At 34.0% G+C, this 26,847-nt stretch overlaps 1 protein-coding gene across 2 annotated transcripts in view; it reads right to left on the bottom strand.

The window, feature by feature from the left end:
- The window catches only part of LOC133195809 (ubiquitin carboxyl-terminal hydrolase 15-like), a 427,782-nt gene that overhangs the window by 95,009 nt on the left and 305,926 nt on the right, over positions 1-26,847 (bottom strand). For both annotated transcript variants that reach the window (XM_061331759.1, XM_061331760.1), the window contains exons 9-11: positions 15,971-16,195; positions 5,522-5,605; positions 301-395 (exon numbers count right to left, since the gene is read on the bottom strand). In XM_061331759.1, coding sequence (XP_061187743.1) covers positions 301-395; positions 5,522-5,605; positions 15,971-16,195 — 404 coding nt within the window. The remainder of the gene's footprint in view (positions 1-300; positions 396-5,521; positions 5,606-15,970; positions 16,196-26,847) is intronic.

The following is a 26,847-nucleotide window of genomic DNA, read 5'->3' as shown; positions in this document are numbered from 1 at the left end:
CAGGACAGGGGACAGACAGATAGACAGACAGACAGATGGATGCCGAACACTTATATCAAAATTTTTGGCTCAGATGAGGTAGAAAGAGGAAAACTGTGGTTAGGGGGACTGACAAACACAGTCTGATTACTGCAAGGCATCTGCAAATTCTTGTATGGTCCAAATGATTCTGCATTGTAACCAATAAACAAGCCAATTCTTGTCCAGTTGAAATCATTTTTCCTTCTACAGTTTAATATATTGCTTGACAAAAGCTTGCTAATAAATCTACTGAAAGCTACATTGATCTTAGATACTTACATAAAAATATCATCTCTATCCAAGATGTGTGAAAGGGCATCTCCCGGAGAGAAGATTTTGTGAAATCTATGATTGTATACATCTGTAACCACCATCTGAAGAGAAATGTTTTATAACTTAATTAATGCAGAGTCTTGGGAAAAGATTTGAGAGAAACACAACTTAATGTACAACAAAACTCTGAAACATTGTACGAGAAAGATTAAACCATAATTTTAGCTTTAGGTTTTATTGGATTTTGGTTACTGGCTTGATTGTGCTGAAACTTTCAGAGGTAAGGATGTCTTGAAGATACATAAAGAATTTTTTATATTAAGTTTATGTCCGCTATTTCATAGCATATTTATATGTGTTGACTTACTTGTGCCTCGAAAAAAGTGATTTATTTATTTATTAATCTCGATGGGTAAATAAGCGATGAATTTAGATCGGATTGTAAAGTGTAAGAAATTTTCTCATCACAACCAAGCGTTGGCAGCACATGGCTTTTTATATTACATGAAAAAAAGAAATGTTGTTTTAGCATTAAATTTATTTTAAAATATTTACAATTTAGTTTGTTTTTCTGTGTATTATTTTTTATTCCATATATATGTATATGTGAAAATGACACACATAAGTGGAAACATACTATAGACCCTAATTCCCAGCCCGAGGCTCAAAAAATCTGGAGCAGAGAAAGTTGTCCAAGATTGACAAACTCTACAGGTAGTATTATACAGCTACACATCTTGACCTCCTTATTGCTGGTATAGATCTCCAGTAAGACCTACTGTAGAACTTAACCCTGGCCTTGCAGCAACACTGCAACCAACAATTTTTTACACCAGAGCAATCGAGCGGGCACCATGATGGTGATGTTTTAACTATAAAGATTGAAGGTTAAGACCAGCATCCTTCTTGATTTCAGCTAAAACTTCAGGTGATGCATTTTTCTTTTAATTTTATTATTTACCAGTTATATTGCTTATTACTCTACATAAACTTGTCACCCGCGTGGCACAGTGGTTAGAGCGTCTGCTCTAGAGTCGCGAAGTAAGGAGTTGATCCTTATGTCGCGGGTTCAAATCACACTTTGGGACGTGGAGACCAGTCCTTCGGATGAGACCGTATAAACCGAGGTCCCGTGTCGCAGTAGGTGCTTTCACGAAAAAGATCCCGCACTGCTTAGTGGCTGCAAGTGTGCCGAGTATAGGACAAAAATTTGCAGCTCTCCACCGGCAAGTGGTGGTGTCTCCATATGAGTGAAAAATTCTCGAAAGGGATGTTAAACAACATACAATCAATCAATCAATCTACATAAACTTATTCCGATGGCTACACCTTTTTTTCATTCAAGTATAGGCTAGTAAAATTTTTAGATAACTAACTCTGAAGCTAGTGGGATTACAAACATATAAGTCTGGACAGATGCTTTTCTTTGACTGGCATGTACGAGGGGTGATCAAAAAGTTCGCGAACTATTTCTATATCTACAAAACCACAATTCAGATCAGAATGAAATTTAATTGGCACACATATATTCATACACATGTTCTATAGATAACAGATGTTAAATAATGTTTTGCTCCGTGTTTGTGACGTCACAATGTGAAAATAACGTCAATATGTAGGTCACTTGTGACAAAAAATGGTTGATTCAGTCGCACTTGAGCAACGAACGGCTGTAAAGTTTAATGTATATCTTGGAAATTGCTTTGCAGTAGAATATGATAATTTGTACAAGGTTAATGAAGACAAAAGACTTACCAGAAGTTCAATCATTAATTAAATTGATTGTTTAAATGAAGACAAGGAGATGGTTAAAAATGATGTTTGTTCTATTGCCCAGCGAAAGCAAGCTGGGGAAAAGATGTTTCCTTAGTTGAGCAATTTGTTATGAATCATCGTCAAGTTACAATTAGAATAATGGTTGAATATCTTAACAATAATATAATTATTAAATCCCTAAAATTTCGTTTACTTTAGACTTTAAACATATGAGATATGATAAAAAGAGAGCGCCCATACTTTATCCACATTGGATAAACGACGCTCCCGAGACAGAGGACTTGGGTTGTGATGGGTCACCATACAAATTGTCGGAAGGGATATTCTTATCCACCCATCCTATTGCCGAGATTTGGCCATTTCTGACAGATGGACTATTCTTGTTATAAATGGTAAGAAATACAAGACTCGGAAAAATCTTTTAGCTTCTCTGAACAGACTGCTACATAGCATGTCACGTGACTGCCTGGATCATGTGATTCGCACATGGGCAGAACAATGGCAGATGTGCATTAAAAGCAGAGAGGACTACTTTAAAAAATAATAAAGACTGAAACCTCATTTTATTTCTTTTAAGGAAGTAATTCAATTAGTTCGCGAACTTTTTGATCACCCGTATGTAGATCTATATTTGCTTTGGCTCACCTTCATGCAGTAATTTCCATCAGTATTAACACTTTTGTATCCTTTCAATGCTTTCAGCTACACACGTACACTTTTTGCAAAACTACTTTAAAACAAGAGGCCCAAGGGCCTTTACAGTCACCTGAGTATGTTACAATTTAGAGGAGCCATAGAGTATGAAATAAACTTATAGATGAAGCTTTGTTGCCCAAAAGCAAGAGAAATAGGATACAATTAAAGTATATCATTGAGGGAGTTAGCAAGATTCCAGTTCCCCAAGGCCAGGACTATTTCCAAAGGGAAATGGTCCTGGTCAAGGAGAACTGGAATCTTGCTCCCTCAAAGATATACTTTTTAACTGTTTTATAACACCAATACAAAAGCAAAAAAAACAAGAGCCCCAAGGGCCACATCGCTCACCTGAGCACTGTGGCTAGGAAAAAAGCAAAAATCAGTTTAGTATTGCAATGCTTAAATGCATAAGTGGTTCTGACCTACCCCTAAAAGGGAAGGGGGGTATGATAACAACAAAATTGAATCTACACTAACTAAGGATGCTTACACATTTTTTTTGACTGTGACTTTTTCCCTACAAGTTTAAACTTTCATTGTGGCCCCTACCTACCCCTGAGGGTCATGATTTGATCAAACTTGAATCTACACTATCTGAGAATGCTTCCAAATAAATAAGACCAATCAAGACTTTGCTGTTCTTAAGAAGAAGATTTTTAAAGATTTTCCCTATGTATTCCTATGTAAAACTTTGATCGCCCACTGTGGCCCCATCCTACCCCTGGGGGTCATGATTTGAACAAACTTGAATCAACACTACCTGAGGATGCTTCCATATAAATATGACCAATATTGGCTTTGTTGTTCTTGAGAAGAAGATTTTTAAAGATTTTCCCCATGTATTCCTATGTAAAACTTTGATCGCCCTCTGTGGCCCCGCCCTACCCCCTGGGGTCATGATTTGAACATACTTGAATTAACACTATCTGAGGATGCTTCATATAAATATGACCAATCAGGACTTTGCTGTTCTTGAGAAGAAGATATTTAAATATTTTCCCCATGTATTCCTATGTAAAACTTTTATCGCCCACTGTGGCCCCAACCTACTCCTGGGGGTCATGATTTGAACAAACTTGAATCAACACTACCTGAGGATGCTTCCATATAAATATGAGCAGTCAAGACTTTGTTGTTCTTGAGAAGAAGATTTTTAAAGATTTTCCCTATGTATTCCTATGTAAAACTTTGATTGCCCACTGTGGCCCCACCCTACCCCTGGGGGTCATGATTTGAACAAATTTGAATCTTCACTACCTGAGGATGCTTTCACATAAGTTTCATACTTTCTAACAGTGATTCTTGAGAAGAAGATTTTTTAATGATGCCATTAATTTTTCACTTATTCTTAATTATCTCCCTTTGGAAGAAGGCATCACCATTCATTAGAACCAACTTGAATCCTCTTTACCCAAGGATATTTTGTGGCAAGTTTGGTTGAAATTGGCCCAGTGGTTCTTGAGAAGATGAAAATGTGAAAAGTTTACAATGACAACTACTACAACAACAACAACGACGACAGACAACGGACAAATTTTGATCAGAAAAGCTCGCTTGAGCCTTTGGCTCAGGTGAGCTAAAAATTAAATTGAAAAGGTAAGTTGTAATATTATTTTATTGATAAAAATTAGATTTTATATACCACAAACGCACAGCACACTTGGATGACAATGGCCATTTTGCGAACTCATTTATATCACATTACTGTAGCTTCTATCACTCTTCTTCATTTAGAGGGGACTTTTTTTCTCTGCCTTTCTGATATCCTCACTCTATCAAATCCCTCAAAAGAATAACCATCAGAGTCTGTCATTGTTGAAAGGAAGTCAGATTTTTCAGACAAGAACAAGCAACAAATACATGTTTCATAACAAAACATACATGTATTTCATGTGCAACAAGTGAAAACCCCAGACCATGTCTGAGAAAAAGTTCAACCACACTGAAATATTAATCTGAACAAACACATGAAGTTTAGGGCCCAATGGCTTTAATGGTCACCTATATGTGTACAAAACGACATTGTAAAGGATCCAAAGAAGTATAAAATAAAACAAAAATAAACTGATAGATGATTTAAGCTATGCCCAAAAGCAACATAAATCAGATGATCATGGATCAGCAAAATATAAGTCTATTACTCAGTAATGTTGAAGTGGATCTATTTATTTGTCTGAACCTGCCCCTGATTGTCACTATCACCATTCCGACAAAAAAAAAGAATTGCTTCAGCACTGTTAGAATACCAGTTGTAAATCTGGGGCCAAGAATTTAACAATTTTGGCAGGGGGTTTAACAATTTTTTAAATGCTTATTATAATTGCCAATAGTTTGACTGCTTGATGTCCAGCAGTAAAGAGGATTTTTAAAGATAGCACTAATTTTGATGTAGCCCCACCCCTCAGGCCCTAGGTGAGCAGGGACTATGAAATTCAAAATTTTTGTACCCCTTCATGTACTGATGCCACATGCCAAAATTGGTTGAAATTGATTCAGTGGTTCAAGAGAAGAAGCCTAAAATGTTCCAAAAGTTTACAACTGATGATGCGCGGACAAAAGCAGATAGCAATAGGCTACCTGAGTGACTCAGGTGACTTAAAAATATAAGCAATTAAAGCAAGGTGGTTGGTATGAATTCTAGCCATGTCACGTGGATTGGCAATTCTTTGGATAGATAGCCAATGTCATTGGTCAGGAAATATGCTATTGAGGCTGTATGAAGAGAATATGTAAAACATTTTTAAAGATTACTAACCTTACAAGGATCAGATGACATCATTTCACCCACTGCTGCACACAAGTCACTGATGATAGCCATTTTAGGAACCAATACTTTCAACTAAAATGTTTTCAAAATACAATGAATTTCTTAAAACAGTACATAGAAAGCAAAATAATTTTTCAGGAATCACAAACAAACAATATAAACTGCTCTTTTTAACAAACAAGTCATGAAAAACCTAATTCTATAATATATAAGCTAATTCTTGGAATTTGTATCCCCTGCTAAAGAAAAGAGTGAAAGAACTGAAGATGGATAATGATGAAAATGTCGTTCTTGACCTTGTGAATTTTTTGGATTTAAAGTCAAAGGAGTTTTTTTTTTGTTGGTTAAAGAAATTAATGACCTAAGTTTCATTGTAATAGCTAACAAAAATATCACATGAAAACTATGTAGGCAAAACATGTAATAGAATTTCTGTCCGTGGTCTATGATCTTTTGACATCAAAATCAATAAAAAAAATTATGATAAATTGACTAATGGTATAACATTTTAATACACATATAAACACATTGCAATATATATGAGGGTTGTCCCAGAAAAACGTGAACTTTTTAAATATTTCATAAACTGTCTGACCAAAATTATTCATTTTAAGCACTACATTATTTTTTGGGAAATGATACTTTCGTTATTTTGGCTAAATGATGTTATATGCATTTAGAAACAACATTTAAAAGGTCTTAAATATCGATGGTCAGTGCATGGCAATTTCTTGACTTTCAAAAATTGCATTGACAGTGATGTTTTCTTTATTATCAGGCTATATGGAAATATAATGTGACAAAAATTACATCCATAGAAAATGTATGATCCAGAGTATTCGTGTGTAAAAAATCAACACTCTGACTCATAAATAATAAAAATATGACTTTAGATGCACAAACACTATTAATTAGATATTGTCAAAAAGGCGACATCGGGCCAAAGTGCGGTGCACTAAATTATCACTCAGTACTGTGTGGAGTGGGATATGACCCCTGTTCAAACGGGAAAAGAGCTGGGAACGAGGGATCGACACAAATACTTGTATGGAATGTTGGTTTATACATAGTAAAAGAGGTTCAAAGATAGATGGACTAGTTATTCAATGGAAGAAGCGTTGGGTTAAGTAAACCTAAAAGGTCTACAATTAAGTAGATCTAAAAAAATGACAACTAAAAAGTCTATAGCTGAACATCATACGTGGAGACCACCGTTACCTATGTGAGCAAATAGATTTATGATTGGGAAATTGTCTATATGTCAAAAGAATTAATTCTTAATGTTTATGCTTGCATAATCAAAGTTTGTGTCGGCAATCAACCTCCGGAATCTACGATTCCACCGTCCAAGTTCTAATCATAGTTTCTGTCTCTTGATTGGTCAATATAAATAGTCATCTATTGTTTTAGCATCATTTGATCTGTGTACGTTATTATTTACACTAAGCTTATCCACGTGAAAAAATATTTCTTACCCAGCCATTTGCCGTTTTATGTGTACTGATTTACCTCTCACTATGGGAAACATTTCGTGACTGCATTTGTGCATTATATGATTTTGTATAAAAGTATTTTGTGACAGCCGTATTTCACTGAAGTGACTGAGTGACCATGGCCGAAAGACGCGGTCGTTCCCACCACAGAGCAAATGTGTTGGATTCTATCTAAGCTTAAAGCGGAACTGAAAAATATTTGGATTTCAGTTCCATCAACGACGATCAGGAATACAGTGAAATTATTTCTTGAAAATTCCAAGAACAGAAGTATTCAAACTTCTAATGACATAAATTCAGACGCACACACAGATCTAGCTGCCGATCATTCAAGAAATTCTAATTCTACCAAATGGTATTAAATGTAGACAAAACAAAATGTATGCTAATGGGGACACAGCAAAGAAAATCAAAACTAGATAATCCAAATTTACAACTTTATGCCTCAGACAAAACAATTGAAATGGTTGAAACTGAGAAACTTCTTGGTGTACATATTGATGATAAGTTACAGTATGCAAATCATATTGATTCAGTTTGTAAAACCATAAACTATAAGTTATTTACTCTACGTAAGATAAAAAAATTTCTTCCCCTACATACCAGAAAACTATATTACAATGCTTATATTCTACCATCTATTAACTATTGTTTGACTATTTGGGGTAATGCCCCCAAGCAGGACATGGGTAGACTATTTAAATTACAAAAAAGGGCAGCCAGGATTATCCTTGACGCAAGTCCTGATTCTTCTTCTAAACCACTGTTTGAGAAACTTGGATGGTTAACAGTTTATGAGCTAGTTGATCTATACAAATACATATTATTATACAAAATTTTCAGCGGAATGACTCCCGAATATCTTTGTAATTTATTTGAATTTCACTACTCAGCTTCTTATAACCTGCGATCTGAAACTAATTATGACCTTAAATTACCTAAGTTCCGTACAAACTTATTCAAGACCTCTTTTCAGTACTCAGGTGTGCACCTGTGGAATAAACTTCCCCAGCACATAAGACTCTCTCAATCTCTACGAACATTTAAGTGTAATGTAGAAAATTACATTATCAGCTGTCGTACAATTATTTGAGCACAGTAAGATTTTGATATCCTATCTACAATGTGATTGTTAGTTGTATGTACATATTACCAGACATGGACACTCTATTCATAATTTTGTGATTGTAATTCCTTAAGACTATATCTGTTTTATTTACATGTGTACTTGTTTATATTTGTAATTGATATATAGAAGGCCCTGGGGAAGAATAGTGCATGCACTAACCAGGCTACCTTCTTTAAATAAAGTTTTATTATTATTATTATATTATTATTATTATTATATTATATCAGTGATGTAAGGTCAAACACAAGGGAACTATTTACTCTAGCAGAACCACTCGTAAACAGAGACAGTTCACAGAGTTTGCGCAGCGATACAAGCACTTCCGCCCAGCAATCTTCCAATATGGCGCCCCCATGCCCGACATTATTCAGGAGACTTTACGGACTCTACAAAAGAATTTAGTGGATCTTCAAAAGACTGTGTACAACCTTGCAAAAAAGGATCACAAGGAGAAAATGTACATGCTAGAAACTGCAAGGAATTCGACTAAACTTCTGGAATCGGGAAGCGCAATCTCGGGAACTTCAATAGGTGGGTTCTTATGCACAACTCAATTCGGCGTTTCTGCTGAATGTCTACCAAATTAGACATTGTAACAGACTCCCTTAAGCGGAAAATTTGGGAAGGCAAAGATTTTAATTTGGCAAGTCTTCTCATCCCTAAATACAAGAGGAACAAGTCTGTGCCAGAGTTCAATATGGGCCTCAATGTTCTGGAGACCATAGACCCCCGCCTCCACAAGACCCTAACCATTAGCGAATTTATAACCACATTCGGGAAATATAAAAGAATTATGTGTACCAAATTTCCCGAAAGAATGGTAGAGCTCGACAGATACGAAGGTAATATCGTTGAAATTTCTAATGTGTACAGACAAAAATTCTTCGATTACCATACACAGTTTTTGGCCCAAGCAGCTGCTGCCTTACACGACCTGAACATCAAAGTTGATTGGTCCATAAAGGATAATGCTCTCCTGAGTATAGTCATGGGGAATGCCCGAGTTTCTACCTGCCATCTCTGCAACTCGACTTCTCACTCTGGCTCATTCTGTCCTCTATTACGTATTAAACCATCTCAATACCAGATGCTGAAAAACGCTCAAACACTCAACTCTACCAAGGAAGACAAATATGGAAGGCCACGTAAAACTCACAATGGCATCGAAATTTGCAACAATTTCAATGCAGGAAAATGCAGCCAGAAGAATTGCATATTTTCTCACATATGCTACATCTGCGAGGCAAGTGACCATGGAGGCAATTCATGCGAGGAAAGCACACAAAAGAACAAATGACTATACAACAAAAACCAGATGCTCTTCCACTTTCTGTTTCCACTCCAGTTAACATTGACGTCTAGATTTTGAACTAAGACTGCAATCTGATTCTAAGTTTGGTAAATATCTTTGTGATGGCCTGCGCTACGGTTTTAATACCATGATTAATAATACAGATATGCCAAGTAAGGAATGCCGAAACCTCCTTTCTGCTACTTCGAATGCCCAAACCTTCTCAGCAAAGAGGTGGAAAAGGGTTATCTACAAGGACCATTCGATGCACCCCCCTTTCCAAAATACAGAGTGAGTCCCATTGGAGTTAGTTTCAAAAAATATTCAAATAAAGCACGTTTGATAGTGAACCTCTCAGCACCACATTCAGATTCTTCAGATCCCAGCATCAATTCACTAATCGACAAAGAAAAGTGCTCGCTATCCTACGTAACCACCGACGACGCCATAAAAACTATTCAAAAACTTGGATCCGGAATGACAATGTGCAAAACAGACATATCTGATGCCTTCAAGCTAATACCCATTTCCCCATCTCAGTGGCACTTATTCTGTCTAAAATGGAAAGGCCTTTATTATTTCTATACCAAACTTGCTTTCGGTTGTAGATCTAGTACAAGAACCTTCGATTGCCTTGCCCAGGCTATCTGCTGGATTGCTAACAACAACTATGGCATTAAGTATATCCTGCATCTCTTGGACGACTTTATCACCTTTGAGGAGCCTGATAAATGTGGAGAAAGAAACATGGCCTTACTCATGCTTATTTTTAAGAGGCTAAATATACCTATTGCTAAGCAAAAAACAGAGGGTCTAGACACCACTATCACTTTCCTTGGCATCACTCTAGATTCCCTCAGGATGGAAGCAAGGCTACCTACCGACAAGATTTCCAGAATTGTATCTTTCATTGATGAATTCCTTCAAAAGAAATCTTGTACCAAAAGGGAACTTCTACAAATATTGGGCCATCTCAGTTTCGCAAGCAGAGTCATAGTTCCAGGACGCTCCTTCATGTCACATCTCATTACTCTGTCCACATCTAAGTAAACATTATGTGCAGCTGTTAACAACCTTGTCTTTAAAAGCAAATACCTTGAAGGTCAAAAAAATATTATTGCCGATTGTCTGTCTTGTTTACAGATCCCAAAGTTCCAACAGCTGGTTCCAGATGCCAGGAAAACACCTTGCACTGTTCCAGGATACCAGGAGGTCCTCAAAGACTTGACAATATTGTAGACAACCTGCTGCTGTAGCCCCCAGGACCAAGCAATCCTATCTCACTGGTTTTCAAGCCTACACCAGATTTCTACTCATGTGGAATATTACATCAGACATACATTTACCTTATGTTCCAGTGTCGCAAGATTTATTATTGTACTTTGTTGCCCATTGATACTCTAGATTAGAACTTAGTTATGCAACAATCAAGTTGTATTTATGTGGCATACGTTTTCATTGTATTAAGCATAACATTATGTATTCTTATGTCAATGAAATGCCAAGGTTATTTGCAGCCCTTAATGGTGTCAAAAGAAGCCAGATAAGCATGTTGTACCTCAACATGCCAAAAAATTTTACCCCAAAATTCAGGAAACAGACTCCATACTGTTCCAGCGGTCAGGTCATTTGCTTTGCTAAAGCTAATGTGAACATGAGGCTCCCGAGTATATCAGTTTGACACCTCAAACTCCTCATACTCAAGGAGTCCAGGAGCATGCCAGCTGGCTCTCCACCGACATGACCAGACCTATTTCTCAGCTCAACTTCCGGTTACTGCAGCACTGTTTGACACCTCAAACACCACAAACCGAGCTGCTGAGCTCTTCATCAGAACATGCAGCATGCTACCACTAGGCAGAATAGCACACCTCACTGTTTTGCTTCAGGTGGACCTCTAGTCTGCCACATGGTTCTGATGCCTCTATGTATCTTGCATAGCTGGGTTTGCCCCTTCACCAAGTATATTTGTTTTTAATTGTCAGTTTTATATAATCTGTGATATGTCTGTACATACGTTTTTATATTGCATAATATACATTAAAACTCAAACTGTCTCAGTTGTTTGTCGACACAAACTTGATTTATTCTTAACTGTAGCATGTGTGAAATGGATAACTCGATAACTAAAAGAAAATCAAATGCATTTAATGAATTTATGCTACAAACAAATTTTTAAAGATGCATGTTTCCTGAACAAATTCCAAAACTCTACGAGCAACGTGTTGAGGTTGTTGGTGTTGCGCCCACAGCTACTTTGAATGATTCATTGATGAAAGATAAAAGTGTTATTTATATAGAGATATTTTATTGAAATTTCTGTGAATTATGTAAAAAATGTTAAAGATATACACGCTATATAAACACATTTTTTATGTGAAACAAAATGATTAAATGATTTGAGAAACATGATGTGTAACAAAAAATAATTACTTTCCACAAAGTTTTACTAAATAAGTCGTTGTAAATACAAAAAAATTCAGCAAGATCTGCAATTAAGAATTCAACCTATTCATGAATATTGATGAAGGAAGTGTGTAAACAGTATATAGACATGCATGTCCGTGGGAGATCATAGACAACAAGGTATGTTGCATTTTGACTACGATTTTGAATAAAAGTTAATATCTGTCATTACGGAGTACAGTATTGTGCCATATATTTATGAACAAACGTCGGCGACGTCACATAAACGGACGTAAACAGATGAGTTACAGGGAATGTTATAGTCATATATAATACACTAAATTTTGATAATTAAATAATAAAACTTACCTTAAATTTTGTAATATTGCCCTTGGCACTGACTACTTTAAGCAGGCGTCTAGGAATTGAATGATACAAGTTTTGTATGTATGTTGTTGGGATGGCTGTCCAAATATGGCGGATTTCACGTTCAAGGATGGCAGCATTGTTTATATTTATTATTCGTTGCTTCAATTTATTTCTTAATAATAACCAACAGTTTTCTATAATATTACAATCAGGGGATTGTGCTGGCCATGTCATAGAGTTGATGGCATTTCTCTGTTTAAATTCAGTAACAATCCAGGCCTGATGAACGGGCGCATTGTCATCTTGAAAAATACAATTGTTTGTTGGAAAATGCTGAGCTACCACAGGCTAAAATTCTGAATCAAGTATGTCTATATATTTTTGTGCATTGATATTACCATCTACGACACATATTGTCCCAACACCATTCAATGTTATGCATGCCCAGATCATCAAACTTACTCTGACCCACGGACCAGGGCATAAACACTCAGGCATCCAATCTTCACCCGGTCATCTCCAGACACACACACGGTTGCTTTCTCCTATTTCTACCTTACACTCATCTGTAAATATCACTCTATCCCATTCTCCTTCAACTCTCCACAATCTCTTTCCTCTTGCCCATGCCACATGTTTTTTGCAGTTCTCGTCGTGAATACGGATCTTCTTTCTTACAATCCTCCTATGAAAATTATTTTCATACAATCGTCTCTTGACTGTTCTCTGTGAAACAGGAGAATGCCTACCCTGATTGATAATATCCATAATACCAGCTAACGGAACAGTACGTTTGGTTTTTACGACTCTTAAAAGTTTCCTAGTTTCACGGTCGTCCATTTTTCGTTTTCTGCCACTTCTTGGGGCCTTTTCCACCGAACCTCTAGCTAAATAGTGCTGCACAATTGAATACACACTGTTCCTAGGAATGTTCAATTCACGGCCAATAGTTGCATATTTTTCTCCTGACAGATATTTGTCAACAATCATTTGTTTCACGGGTGTAGAAAATTCTTTGCCTTTCCCCATGTTTACATTCACGAGACCTTTTGTTTTAAGCTGACATCATATTTAACAAATGATGTCATAGATCAATAGTGGAAATTCTTAGCTATTTATAGAGGTAAGACACTTGCATGGTAAGATTGTGTAATTACGAGAAACCTTGTATTTTTTTATGATTCTTTCAAAATCATGACACTATTTTTATGTGTGTTCATAAATATATGGCACAATACTGTAGATGGTTAAAACTGATTGTTTTCAAAGATAAGTATCTTTAAGCATAAAATGTATGCCATCCATGTCAAAAGTTATTTTGTATACCAAACAGCCTACCTCATTTTCTTTACACCATTTTTGTTTATCAATCTAATAGTAGCAACGGTGTCACATGATGCATGAATTTAAATATAGGCATTACTATCCTAGTAGGATAATAAATAATTATAATTTGAGATCTTTATAATGCATTCATTTCCAATTGAGTAATTTACAATATTTTCGTAACTTTATTTGAAAACAAAGTAAATAAATTTCCGGCTTTATTTTTAACTGATGCAAGTTACAGCGTGTATATCTTTAATTATGGAGCACACCAATTTTTAACTTTATATAATTAATGAAACAAAAAATATTGAAAATGTTTGCATATTTCTGGGACAACCCTTGTAATATTTCTTTGCAAAAGCTCAAAGGCTTTTTGAGATTTTGTCCAGAAACAAAGGTATTAAACATTGACAGAATTTATGAATTTCTGACCCTGACATTTTGACTTTAAAAGATCAATAGGATCTTTTTTAGGAAATTGAGATTATGATACAAAAATTTCATTGAAAAAGCTGAAAGAAAACTTAAGATATTATCTGGAAAACCATTTTTTCTGCAATGTATAAATTTCTGATCTTCCCCTTAAATCTTTTGACCTTTAAATAAATAGGTTTTTTTTTTAAGGCCACAGGAAGTTGTGATATAAAATTTTGTTGCAAAAGATCAAAAGCTTTTTGGGATATTATCCAGCAAAAAGTGTTCTTCACAGACAGAATGTATGAATTTCTGACCTTGACTTTTGACATTAAAACCAATAGGGATATTTTTTCAGACATTGAGAAGTATAAAAATTTCAATTGAAAAAGCTGAAAGAAAGCTAAAGTTTATTATTTGGAATTATTCGGAATCTATTTTTGCAATGTATGAATTTCTGACCTTCAAGTTTGATCTTTTGACCTTAAAATCATAAGGGGTCTTTTTACATCACAGACAGTTGTGAGATAAAATTTCATTGCAAAAGCTAAAAAAGCTTTTGAGATGTTGTCCAAAAATAAATGTACATACAGAATGTATAAATTTCTGACCTTGATCCTTAACCTTTTGACCTCAAAATTAATAGGGGTCTGTTTAAGGCCATAGGAAATTAAGAAATGAAATTTTATTGCAAAAGTTCAAAGTATTTTTTGAGATATGGTCCAAAAAGTTTTACAACCACAGTGAATAACAGATAGTATAATGGACAGAGAGACCCAAACTAATACCCTCCTATTAGTTAAAAGCAGTCTAGACGAACTCCAAAAACAGCGTGAACTCCGAAAACGAAGTCTTTGGCTCCATCATGCATTGCGCCAAAATGGCATCCGATGTAAACAAACGATGGATTATCGTTCGCTTTCTCCAAATATACGGCTGCATAATGGCTGTATTTAGTGCAACATTACTTCATTTTATTTTTTGTTGAATGGATAATTGCATTTATTAAATTATTTTGTGAATATTGACTTATTTATTGCTTCAAACTCTTGCATAATAGTGAATTGGATATACGACATCAAATTCAATACTGCCGGTAAGAAATGTTTTCTTATTAAATTTATTGTCTCCTTAATTTTAATTTTATGTCGTTCCTACACTAAAGGTGCTTTTATTTGTTTTTGAAGACACCCAACTTGTATTTATTTTAATCAGGAAATTTGCATTTTTCACCACGGAGCAGAGGTATTAACAGGTTCATTTTTAGAAGACATGTTGTACGTGCCCTGAATATCTAGAAGAGTTGGTTTTAAAGTCTTCATATTGATAGATAATAGTTTTAAAAATGTGTTCATAATAATATCTGTTCGTATATGATAAAAATCGGTAAATAACGATGGTTAAAACTTACGCGTCCAATTCAGATATCGTGCACAAATAAAAAACCGGAATGCTAATTTTTGTGTAAAATTCAGTCAAGTTTTTAACAGTTACATTATATATTGTCCCATTTTGCAGATATATCCCTTTTTATGCATATTTACTTCTCAAAACGTATCATTTTCTCTGTAATTGATCTGACTTGAAACGTTAACTTTGAAAGTAAATATCTCCTTTTTTGCAAATAAAATCAAAAATCTGACAAATACGATCTCTTCCGAAGTCTTTTATTTAGCATTTCTGAGTACTGGTATAATTGCCATACTTTCCAAAACTTTGCACGGACAGTTTTTGTAGACCCATCTTTTTTTCCGAAAAATTGCCATTTTTTGTGTGTGTGCGCATGCGCGGACTCTTTTTTCGGAGTCTTTTTCAGTCTCAATTTCTTACTTCCGGAAACGCTGTTTTTGGAGTTTGTCTAGACTGAAAAGAGGGGGACAATATTTAATGCCTGCTTGTCTGTAAACTGTGTTTTCATCATGTTGTTCTTGACAAAATTCATCATTTTAGAGTTAAACTCTTAAATAGCTGTATATGCATTAGCAGCCTGTGTAATATTACTGTACCTGTATGGGTTTTCGGTCTGGCATAAGAGGTATCCAAAACACTTCAAGTACTCTCTCCTTTTTTATTGGCATTGGCAATGATAAATAACAAAAAGGATCAAATGTAACAGATATTTTGGAACACTCTGGGCAATGTACTGTTGATTTTAACAACCCATGAAATGTGTCCACTATTACCGAATCATTTCTCTTCTTGTAATTATTCCAGGATTCAATGGCTGCTTCCTGCAAATACATTCAATAACACTTATTCATTTTTTTTAATATATATCATAAAATGTTCATACTTAAGTTCTGTAGACCTTCCCATTAAAAAGTATCATGAGTATCTTGTATATGGATAGTAAGGTTTGATCTTTCAACTTTTGGTGCACTTATTTTTGTCATAAACTACAAATTTTGTCCATAGAAATGAATGCCCCACTCAAAGTACATTTGTAATGCAACATGCAAAGAAATGTACCATTCTTTTTGTTCAGACTCCGAGATAACATTGCACCACTCACAACTGCAAGCTCTTAAAGCAACGCCTAGGCAAAGAGAAAATTCGTACATTGCACATTGATCCAAAAAAAAATTTTTTTCTGCAGTTACCTCTAGACCCACAATCTTTCGCGAATTGCATCTTGCTATAGCCACTAACCAAAGAGTTAGGGGTCTTACATAATTTATAATTTTATATATTTTAATATTACAAGATTTACATTTCTATTTTATACTTTAGTTTTCTATTTCATTCATTCTAATATTTAATTGATACAAAGATGCCATATATTTCAAAGTTAAGCGGATGGCTTGTAAGTTGTATATATGTCTAAGTACATTGTTATCTAGTCTTTGAAGTCAATTTAGTTAATCCCCTGTGCAATTATCTTTTGTTACCCTGAAGACAGTATAGGTGTCACAGTAATTAACACTTTATCTTTCCAGATCGCTCTATTGTAAAGATGTCAAACAATCCTGAGTAAATTAAATAATCACTCAATTCCCCTTTAGGTAAGGATTATATTTTATCTAATGAACAAAGAGATAATCTCAGTAGTAGTAGTGTGGCATCAAGAGTAGTAGTTTTAGAAGTAAGAGAGTAAGGAGGACTAGAGCAGGCAGCTAGCAGACCCAGTATAGAGATATGTATATATAATGAACATATATCCTTAATAAAGACTGGAAAAGGATTTATCTTATACGTCTTAATCCTTGACAATTCCATGTCAAGGACAGTAACCATGTCTAATGGTTACTGAGTGACCGAGTGTTTAGGCCAGGTGTGCACCTGCGTGCAGTAGGGTGCACTACCTATTCCGGGTGGACCTCTACCCTCCCCTGTCGGCGGTCACATTGCCATGAACTACGTTCTCACGGTAACATAAAAGTTCAACAACAAAAATAATAAACTCACCTTGATTAAATGGATATTGCAGATAAATAGTAGATTAAATGTTCTTTATTTTAAACAAGAGGCCCAAGGGCCTTAACGGTCACCTGAGTACAATACAACAATTTAGAGGATCCATTAACTGATAAATGAAGCTTTGTTGCCCAAAAGCGAGAAATATAGTATGATTAGCATCAACAAAATAATTGGTCTAGTATCTATCTGTCCCCCATTTATTACTATTACCATGCAGACTATTTAACAAAATGTCTATTTTTTAACCCCATATTATTACTTCTAACACTGGCCTCTATTGGCCTTTGAAGAACAAATAAAAAAGATAAGTTATTTTTGTCTCAATTTTATTCATCAATTATTTCCAAGTCTACCTGATCATTAAAACTATGAAAGTATTTTTTGTATTATACAATAAACATTCTTGCATAATTCTCTTATTCAATTAAGCATTCATTACGGCAAATACATTATTTACAGTGATTTATTATCAAAGGTGAAAGGCAAAGGGGAATAACTTTGCTCAGCAGAATACAAGTTAATAGAGCACTGGCCAGGACCAGACCACTTGACTAAATGGTCCATGTGTTCAAAATTCTGGTAAAAATACCCTTGCAAATTAAAACTTTTCTCTGTTTGCCTTGAATATGCCAAGAAACATAGAAGATTTTCAAAGAAATGCATTTTCACTATATTATTTAAAAACAATAAAGCCCCATCCTTACACCAGAACATCTGACCCATTGGCCATTAACTCACAACTCTGGAATAAGCACCCTTGCTCATTATAACTATACACTTGTTTCTTTGCTTTATAACCAGTGGCAGAAAATAATATTTTGAAAGAAATTATGCATTTTCACTATATAATCAATAGAGCAACCCCCCCCCCCTTCACCAGAACCCCTGACCCTGGGGCCATGAATTTCACAATTTTGGAAGAGGCATTCTTCCTTTTCATAACCATGCACTTCCTCTGTTTGAAAAATACCCAGGAGCAGAGAAGAAAATTTTGAAAAAAATTATGCATTTTCCCTATATAATCAATAGAACCCCACCCTAACACCAGAACCCCTGACCCAGGGGCCATGAAATTCAGAATTTTGGAAGAGGCAACCATGCTTGTCATAACTATGCACTAAGTTTATTTAAAACCCAAGAGCAGAGAAGAAGACTTTCAAAAAATTAATGCAATTTTATTATCTAATCAATAGAGCCCCGCCCTTTCACCTGAACCCCTGACCAAGGGGCCATGAAATTCAAAATTTCTGAAAAGGCAGCCATGTTCACCATAACTATGTTCTCAAATAGTTTATTTAATACCCCAGAGCAGAGAAGATTTTCAATGAATTAATGTATTTTCACAATATAATCAATAGAGCCCCGCCCTAACACCAGAACTCCTGACCCGGGGGCCATGAAATTCACAATTTTGGAAGAGGCACTCTTGCTCATCATACAGTACCTGCATCGTTATTCTTAACAATTCTACAGTGTCCTATCATGCGTTTATCCTATCTTATTGTGCGTGTATCCTATCGTATCGTGTTTTCCATTTATCAGGTTTTGCATTTATCGTGAAGATTGTTTATCAGGTTCTATCATGTATCATTTTGCGTGTGCATTTGGAAACCCTTGCATTTTATCTTTACCTTGAGAAGAAACACCTGAAATATCTTGAGTTCATTTTCGGTTTTATTGAACATGAAATAATCGATCTACTAGTCATTCATTATTTTTTTTAAACTTTGTATTGATAATTATAGAAACATAAAACAGTAGGTATGTGTGAAAAAATGAATCATAGATAAAAAATAGCAGCATCTTTATTAGGTCTATCCTTTTTATCAATAATGGAAACATAAATTTTGTCTATGCACACAAATTTTGTTGTTCCTTTCTATTTATTTGTTTCTCTGATGCTATTATACAACTTACCTATTAAGGCATGGAAATGAAGTGAGTAAAATTAATACTGTTACTAAGTGACAGGTGGAAGCGCTCCCGTGACAAGAGAACTGACACTTATATGTACCTGCCTAATCAGTATACTGTCTTTTTGTCAGGTCAAGAACCCCCTCCCCCTTTTCCCCCTACATGACCGGCCTGTGTGTATTTAAGGTCGACATACAGCACCACAGCAAAAGTATTCACGATTTTTAAAAATGGCGGCGGCTTACTTGCACGTCTCAATTAGGAAAAAAGTGATAACTCTATGGAAAATATGAGTTATCTGTTTATTTTTTTACTGAGTTATCTTTATGTAGGAAATGATGTAATTTTATATTAAATTGTTGTCTGCACTTTCATAAGTGAATGTAAACAAGCAGAATTTAACCATGCATCGCAAATCTTGTGAGCTGGGTGAGAAAATTAAAAATCTTATCGTAACTTTGAAAAATGAGAATCACAAAACTTCAGAAATCGTTCGTCTGTTCAACATTAGTGAATCTACCATTAGATCTGTTTGGAATAAGTATATTCAACGAGGAACTGTGGAAAATTTACCTCCAGTTGGTAGACCTCGAAAGTTGCCACACAGAGATGAAAACTGGATTATGCGGACTGTCAAAAGCAACAGATACAGGACCTTAAATGATGTTACATTGGATTTAAATGAAGGAAAATGTCCTACAGAAACTGTTCATAAATGTATAGTCCAGAGATTTCTAAGGAAAAAATGGATATCAACGAAAAGTTGTAAGAAAATGCATGGTTATACATGAAGTTAATCGAAAAAAGCAATTATCTTGGTGTTTAGGGAAACGACGACTGACAGTGGAACAATATTGGCAGAATATCATATTTTCTGAAGTCAAGTTATCATTGGAGATAATCACAGGGTTTATGTCTGGAGAAAAGCAAATAAGGCATATCTACCTCAGTGCATGTGCCCTCCTTGTAAATGTCGGATTTCAGTTATGGTGTGGGGATGTATTACGAACGAAGGTGTAGGGACTTTGTGCCTTGTTGATGGCAACATAACTGCTCAAAAGTATATTAACATTCTCGATGAACATTTGTGGCCAGTTATAGCGAGGCATTTTCCCAATAAAGCTTACCTATTTCAAGATGACAATGCACCTGTGCACAGAGCCAGGATTACGTGTCAATATAAGACAAACAACAGCATTCCTTCCATCACATGGCCGGCACAGTCCCCGGACATCAATATAATTGAACATATTTGGTTGAAATTAAAACGTTCACTTCAAAACACGGCCAGAGACATTAAACCCCAAGATGAACTTTTTAATGCAATATTTGACATTTGGCAAAACATCTCCCCTGAGTATGTAAAAAACCTATACCTATCGATTCCCCGTAATAAGATCCAAAGGTCAACTCACAAAATATTGAGAAAAGTAAGTCAGTATTTCATACTTTTTAAATAGTTTAATATTTTTTGAGTGTCCTTGTTTACGGTCGCCATTTTGAAAAATCTGGAATACTTTTGCTATGGCGCTGAACCTGAACTCCTCTCTCACCTGGTGTCAAGTATTTACCTTGAATCCTACTAGGTTTCAATGAAATGCATCTACTTATTTTCTGGATATTGTTCATAATTTGTATGAACAACACTTAATTTAAACAATGAAAGATTTTTTACTAAGAAAATTATTAAATGTACACTTCCGTTACAGATTAAAAATTGAATAAATGAATCAAATAAAATATAGGCAAGATTTGTCCCCCAAACACTTTTATATAATTTTATAATTTTTATAGGTTTACAGTCTTAAACATTACTGGTGTACGTGATCAAATTTAAAAAAAAAACTGTGCTTGTGATACTTCCGGATCTTCAGGTTTTCTGTGTTATACAAACTGTTAAAAATTCTATTAATCTAAGAATATGGTAAATAATTCTTAGCAAAAAAGTATGAACTTTGCCTTGCACGATTTTTTTTTCGTTATTAACTAAGGGGGCCTCAAAATTACATGTAAAATAATTAAAAGAAATCACCTGGGTCTGCCGTGATACGCAAGACTAGTTATACCTTGAATTTAATTCTATTAGTGTTTATCAATTGCATTTAATACTTGACTATATTCAAGAAGTCAATATATATTTTAATTAATTTTTTTTTTTGAGTGGTTATGTACCCCCCCCCCCCCCCATGTTGTAAACAAGAGTATGTAATCATTCAATGTTATTTATTTAATACATAGTTTAAGTATCCAATAAATATATTCACATACATTGTAAGCTTAGCATACACATGTCTATAGAAGATACAAATTCTGTTATTGTAAATGTTTATAACACAGGGATGTTAGTTATATAGAAAGCACATAGAAAGCAATTTCATTTCTCTTTTTTTTTGGGGGGGGGGGGGTAAGTCTAAAAAGAAATATTTTAAAAAGCAAACAAAAGAGGCTCAATACATTATTATTGTTGATGGGCAATATTATATAAACATTACATTTCTACTGTATACTACACATGTTGGTACACTGTAACATTTTTTTGGTATACGACTGCATGTTCCTTTCTTAATCTTACAGCCCTATAAAATTAGAAATACCAGAGAATAAATACAAAAGAATGGAAATGCGATACTTTTTTTTTGGTACTAGATGATGACAGATCTAGTGACGTTTATTAATTTATTAAATACGATTTCTTTCGGCCAGTCTCCTTCCTCGTATATATATGTACATTGTATGTACTTGGATTATGTAAATAATTTCTATGTGCACAGGATGTTGTGTGACATATATTAATATATAGGAAAGATTACTTAATCACAGTCCAGTGCAAAGTCTGTGTCAATGCAACAAGCAATTTCAGCAAGTCACATGTTTAAAATGTAATAAAAATAAAATTAATTTATATAAAATATAAATTAAAACAAATTTGTAAAAATTTTGAGGAGAAAGCATTAACCTTAAAATAATTATATTAATATTTTTTTTCAAAATGTTCCCCCTAACTTATGACTATAGATTTGAATTATTAAATACAGATTAATACAGGCAATTTTGGATACATCGCAGACTTCTAGCACAAGATATTGAATCAAAATATTTCATCTTTTACATGAAATTATTCCGTTAAAAAAATCAGCATTTGTTATGAATTTCATAAGGTTTTATTTGTTAAATAATGAATATATTTATAGCGTTTCATGAATTTATTGCACATCCCATACTGAAATAAGTTATAACTAAGTTATAACTTTTCTGTAACTTTTTTGTACCTCAAGAAAAAGTTACATTTTAGTTATAACTTTTCTGTACCTAAAATGGACTTAGCCATTTTTAGATGTAACTCAAATATAACTTTTCTGGACTTTGTCATTTTACTGTATAACTTTTTTGTACCTTTCGAACTTTATAGCCATTTTCTGGTGTAACTAAAAGATAACTTTTCTGGACTTTGTCATTTTACTGTATAACTTTTTTGTACCTTTTTGGACTTAGCCATTTTCAGATGTAACTAAAACATAACTTTTCAGGACTTTGTTATTTTACTGTATAACTTTTTTGTACCTTTTTGGACTTAGCCATTTTCAGATGTAACTAAAACATAACTTTTCAGGACTTTGTTATTTTTCTGTGTAACTTTTTTGTACCTAATTTGGACTTAGTCATTTTGCAGAATGGCTACTTAGTTTGTTTTTTTTACCTACACTTACATTAATTTTTTTTATATAACTGTTGAAATTTAATCATATAAATTAATAAATAAGCATAATTATATTAGTATAGTAATGCAGTTTTACAAATCTGTAATATCTACAGAGGATATGGACAAAAAGGTGGGGATGATTAAGGGCTACATAAAGATACCACGTTCGACTGTATATATGCAGAATTTTCTTATCTAAAAACTATTCATATAATGAATTGCATTATATACTGCTATTACTTATGCAGACATTTATTTTTCTATTTTGTTGTGAGCTGAGATGTTTGTTGTTTTTTTAAGAAAAAAAGGGGGGCTTCTTAGACATCTTTAATTTACTACGAATGTTTTTCTCATCCATTGCAGTCCACAGCCACATCCACTGTTAAGTTCAACAGAGGAGATGTGAAATTGAGACTTGTAGTAAATTACATCTGAAGCTGGGAATAAAACTCTCTCTACATGCTCTAAATCTCTCAGTAATAAATATTATTTGTTAATTAATATTTGTCTTCTAAGTACTAGTTTCATCTAAAGTTGGGAATAATCTCTCTCTCTCTCAGAAAATACGTATTATTTAGACTTAAAGTGACACTGTGACGGAAAAAAAGGAAAACTGACAAAAGTAGAATTTTTGGATGACACATGCAAATTTTATTCAATTCTTGAAGATATTAGGTTTCAGAAAATTACAGGTTTCAGAACCTAAAAAATCTCCTTTTTTGGAGAAAAATAAAAGTAAAAATAATTTTTGTTTGCCCCGACACAAAAATATTGCTTCACTTCTTCCTCTTTATTGTACGCATGCGCAGAAAAGTTGAAGCATTTACCATGGTTTCAATTCCATAGATATAAATATCGGATGACCGAGGATTTTGATATAATCCTCAATAAAGATGATCAGAATTTATTTCTCACCTATGTTTGCTCCAATTCAATGTTGTTTACAAGTTTCACGCTAAAAATAAAAGTCGCTCGACCTTGACATTGACGATAACAACAAAGCGATAGATACAACCTTTGTTTTTCCGGCACTTATATTTTGCAGTTCTTTTCTCGCTTTACAGTGCAGTTCAGTTGTCAAAACTTCGCTTTAGTCATATTTCACATAAATCTTTGTTTTATGATATAATTATCTTAAAGAAACACATGATTTTGACTCATTATGTAACTTTAATGTTTGTTTTGTACAAAATATGCATGTACATCTTAAGTTGAAATAATTTTCCTAATTCTGGAGAAATATAAATGTTCAAGAGATATAAACAGTGGTCAAATGTTATAATCTCATGAAGTCATTTAATATTTTGCACAGATTTTTCTTCGTGTGCAGAACTGTGTTAATTTCCCCATTGTTTTCTCGTGACACAGGTGTTTGTACTAGGTGACCTTTTTGGCCTACACTTCGTAAATTTCAGCTTGTGTATTATTTACAAAGATTGTTTGAAATCTACAGTAAATCAGTCGTAATAGGGGTGGATAGAAAGATAAACAACAACAGACTGTGTGTATGTTCATTTAGTAAGAGATATTACGATGTTGGGAATAAAGACTGCCAGTTATATTAAGATTTTAGCAGAAGACTAGGACAGGTGGATTTTATTATTTGCCTGATTAAATAACCCAGTTTTACTAGTTATTTTCAAAAATAAATAAAATATTAAATTCAAAATGGTGGCAACGACACAAATATGGCGGCCCCGATGTCTGTTTTGTTGGAACTCTGTTTCAAAATTTTAACACCAACTGGCATTTTACTATTTAAAATAAGTTTCAAAATACACAATTATGTTAATTTGGATTTAAAATAAATTAATTATGAATTATTTATTTAATTTTTTTTTTTATCAATCACGTGACCTATTTTAAGTTTCTGATTGGTCCACAACAGAGCGCGGATTTTTTCATGGACATTTTGAATGTTGGCGAGTTGAAAGTGTTGATAGAAAAACGATGATAAAATCAGGTAAGGCAATATTTATGTTAATATTTTGATGTTTTTGGTAAGAAATGTTTAATACCTCTAGAAGGGCATTCAAAAAAGAAGAAATATATAGAATGAACAAAATTCTAGGCTTGTGAATCTTAGATTTCTTGTTTGTTTTGATTGGTATGTCAATGACAAAGACTGAAGTTAAGAAATCGAAACATAGTATTTTTTCAGCATTTAGTATAAGAACAAAAAATGTTGTTCTTTGTCATATTCAATTCCTTAAATATTCCTATAGATCAGTTAAATTATTTAATGACCTATATTGTGTAATTGTTTAACAGATTCTCTGAACTGTTTTAATATTGTACATATTGTAGCCTTTAAACACCACATGATCATAACATGATATAGTGTACTGAAATGAGCAAGATAAAATTTCTAATTTTTATTTAATTACAGCAGTATACTGGTACATTATTTCTTTCCATGAGCATCTCGCGTCTGTGCCATGCTGAAGTGAAATCCTTCAAAAATATCACCTGTTTTAGGTAAGTAAATAATCAAATCTTATTTTTATTTCAAATTCAATAAATCTAAAGCTAATTCCTATAAAGCTAGCAGTCAGGTTCTATATTGTTCTTTATGTTTTAAAAATTTTTTAATGCATGTTTATGTGATGAACCTTGAGGTTGAATTTTCTCAATTACACAATAGAACTCTAAGTCTTGTTTTCCAAGTTATAGATGCATATGATTTGAATTTGAATGAATTGATATTAAAAAAGTGGTTCCAATCTGATATGCTTTGAGTGCAGGAAACACTTCAACTTTTTTAAAAAAAATAAATTAAAATATTTGAAGTTTGAACCTTTTTAATTTTTGCAGAATTGAAGAAAAATGAAGAGAAGGTTGACATCGCAAGCGTATTTCAAATGAAGACTTTGCTGACTACCAGTGCAGGCCATTGAGGGGCGCAGACCGTCTGCCGGCCGGCCAAGTCCCTCGACCAGCTCGGCCGAATACCAGTGCAGCCTGTTGAGGGGGACATACTGCTGGCCGGCCAAGTCCCTTGACCACTTCAGCCTACTACCAGTACAACCTGTCAATGGGCGCAGACTGCTAGCCGGACTGCCAAGTCCCTCGACCAGCTCGGCCGACTACCATTGCAGCCCGTCTTTAAAATAATTTAAGGAAAAAAATAACAACTGTACATCCACAAGGATACCTCTGCAAGGACTCGGGTGGTATGCAGCTAAGAACTGTGACCGAAATCACTGCTTAGAACCTTTTTTTTTAAGTACAGCTAGATCATGGTGCTAACATGAAAAACTAGGGAGTTAAAATCTAGGCAGTGATGCCTATTTATAAAAGTTCACAAGAGTAGAATGCAGTATACTAGGTAATTTTACAAAAAAACCCTTATGACTATATGCTAAAAAAATGTATTTTAAGAAAACAACCATTCTGAGAAATTTCAATCTGTTATGATGGCATGATGAAAAATAAGGTAGACATGTGCATTCATTCAATTGTATTTGACAATGAACCAAGCTCTCTTAATCATGTTTATAAAATAAATATGTAAGTGCTTTTAATTTTTTTAAAATAATTTTTTTTTGTATAAATTTTAATAATCTTTTTGTAAAAATTTTAATGAGTAGCTTATATGAGTAGCCTATAATCAAGTAATTCCACCACGGGTTACCATGAAGTGTATAATTTTATTGCAACTTTTATTAGGTATAACTTTTTGTAGTTATAACTTTTTTTTTAGGTATAACTTTTCTGTAACTTTTTCATAACTTTTCATAGTTATAACTTTTCTGTAACTTTTTCATAATCTTTAAAGGTATAACTTTTCATGGGTATAACTTTTTTTAGTTATAACTTTTTATTAGGTATAACTTTTTTATAACTTTTTTT

This window comes from Saccostrea echinata, unplaced genomic scaffold (assembly GCF_033153115.1).
Source record: "Saccostrea echinata isolate AGI-Se365-2 ecotype Australia unplaced genomic scaffold, CSIRO_AGI_Sech_v1 ptg000029l, whole genome shotgun sequence".
In the NCBI taxonomy this organism is placed as follows: domain Eukaryota; kingdom Metazoa; phylum Mollusca; class Bivalvia; order Ostreida; family Ostreidae; genus Saccostrea; species Saccostrea echinata.
Note: the sequence above shows the minus strand (reverse complement) of the source record. Positions and strands in the feature narration are given on the sequence as shown.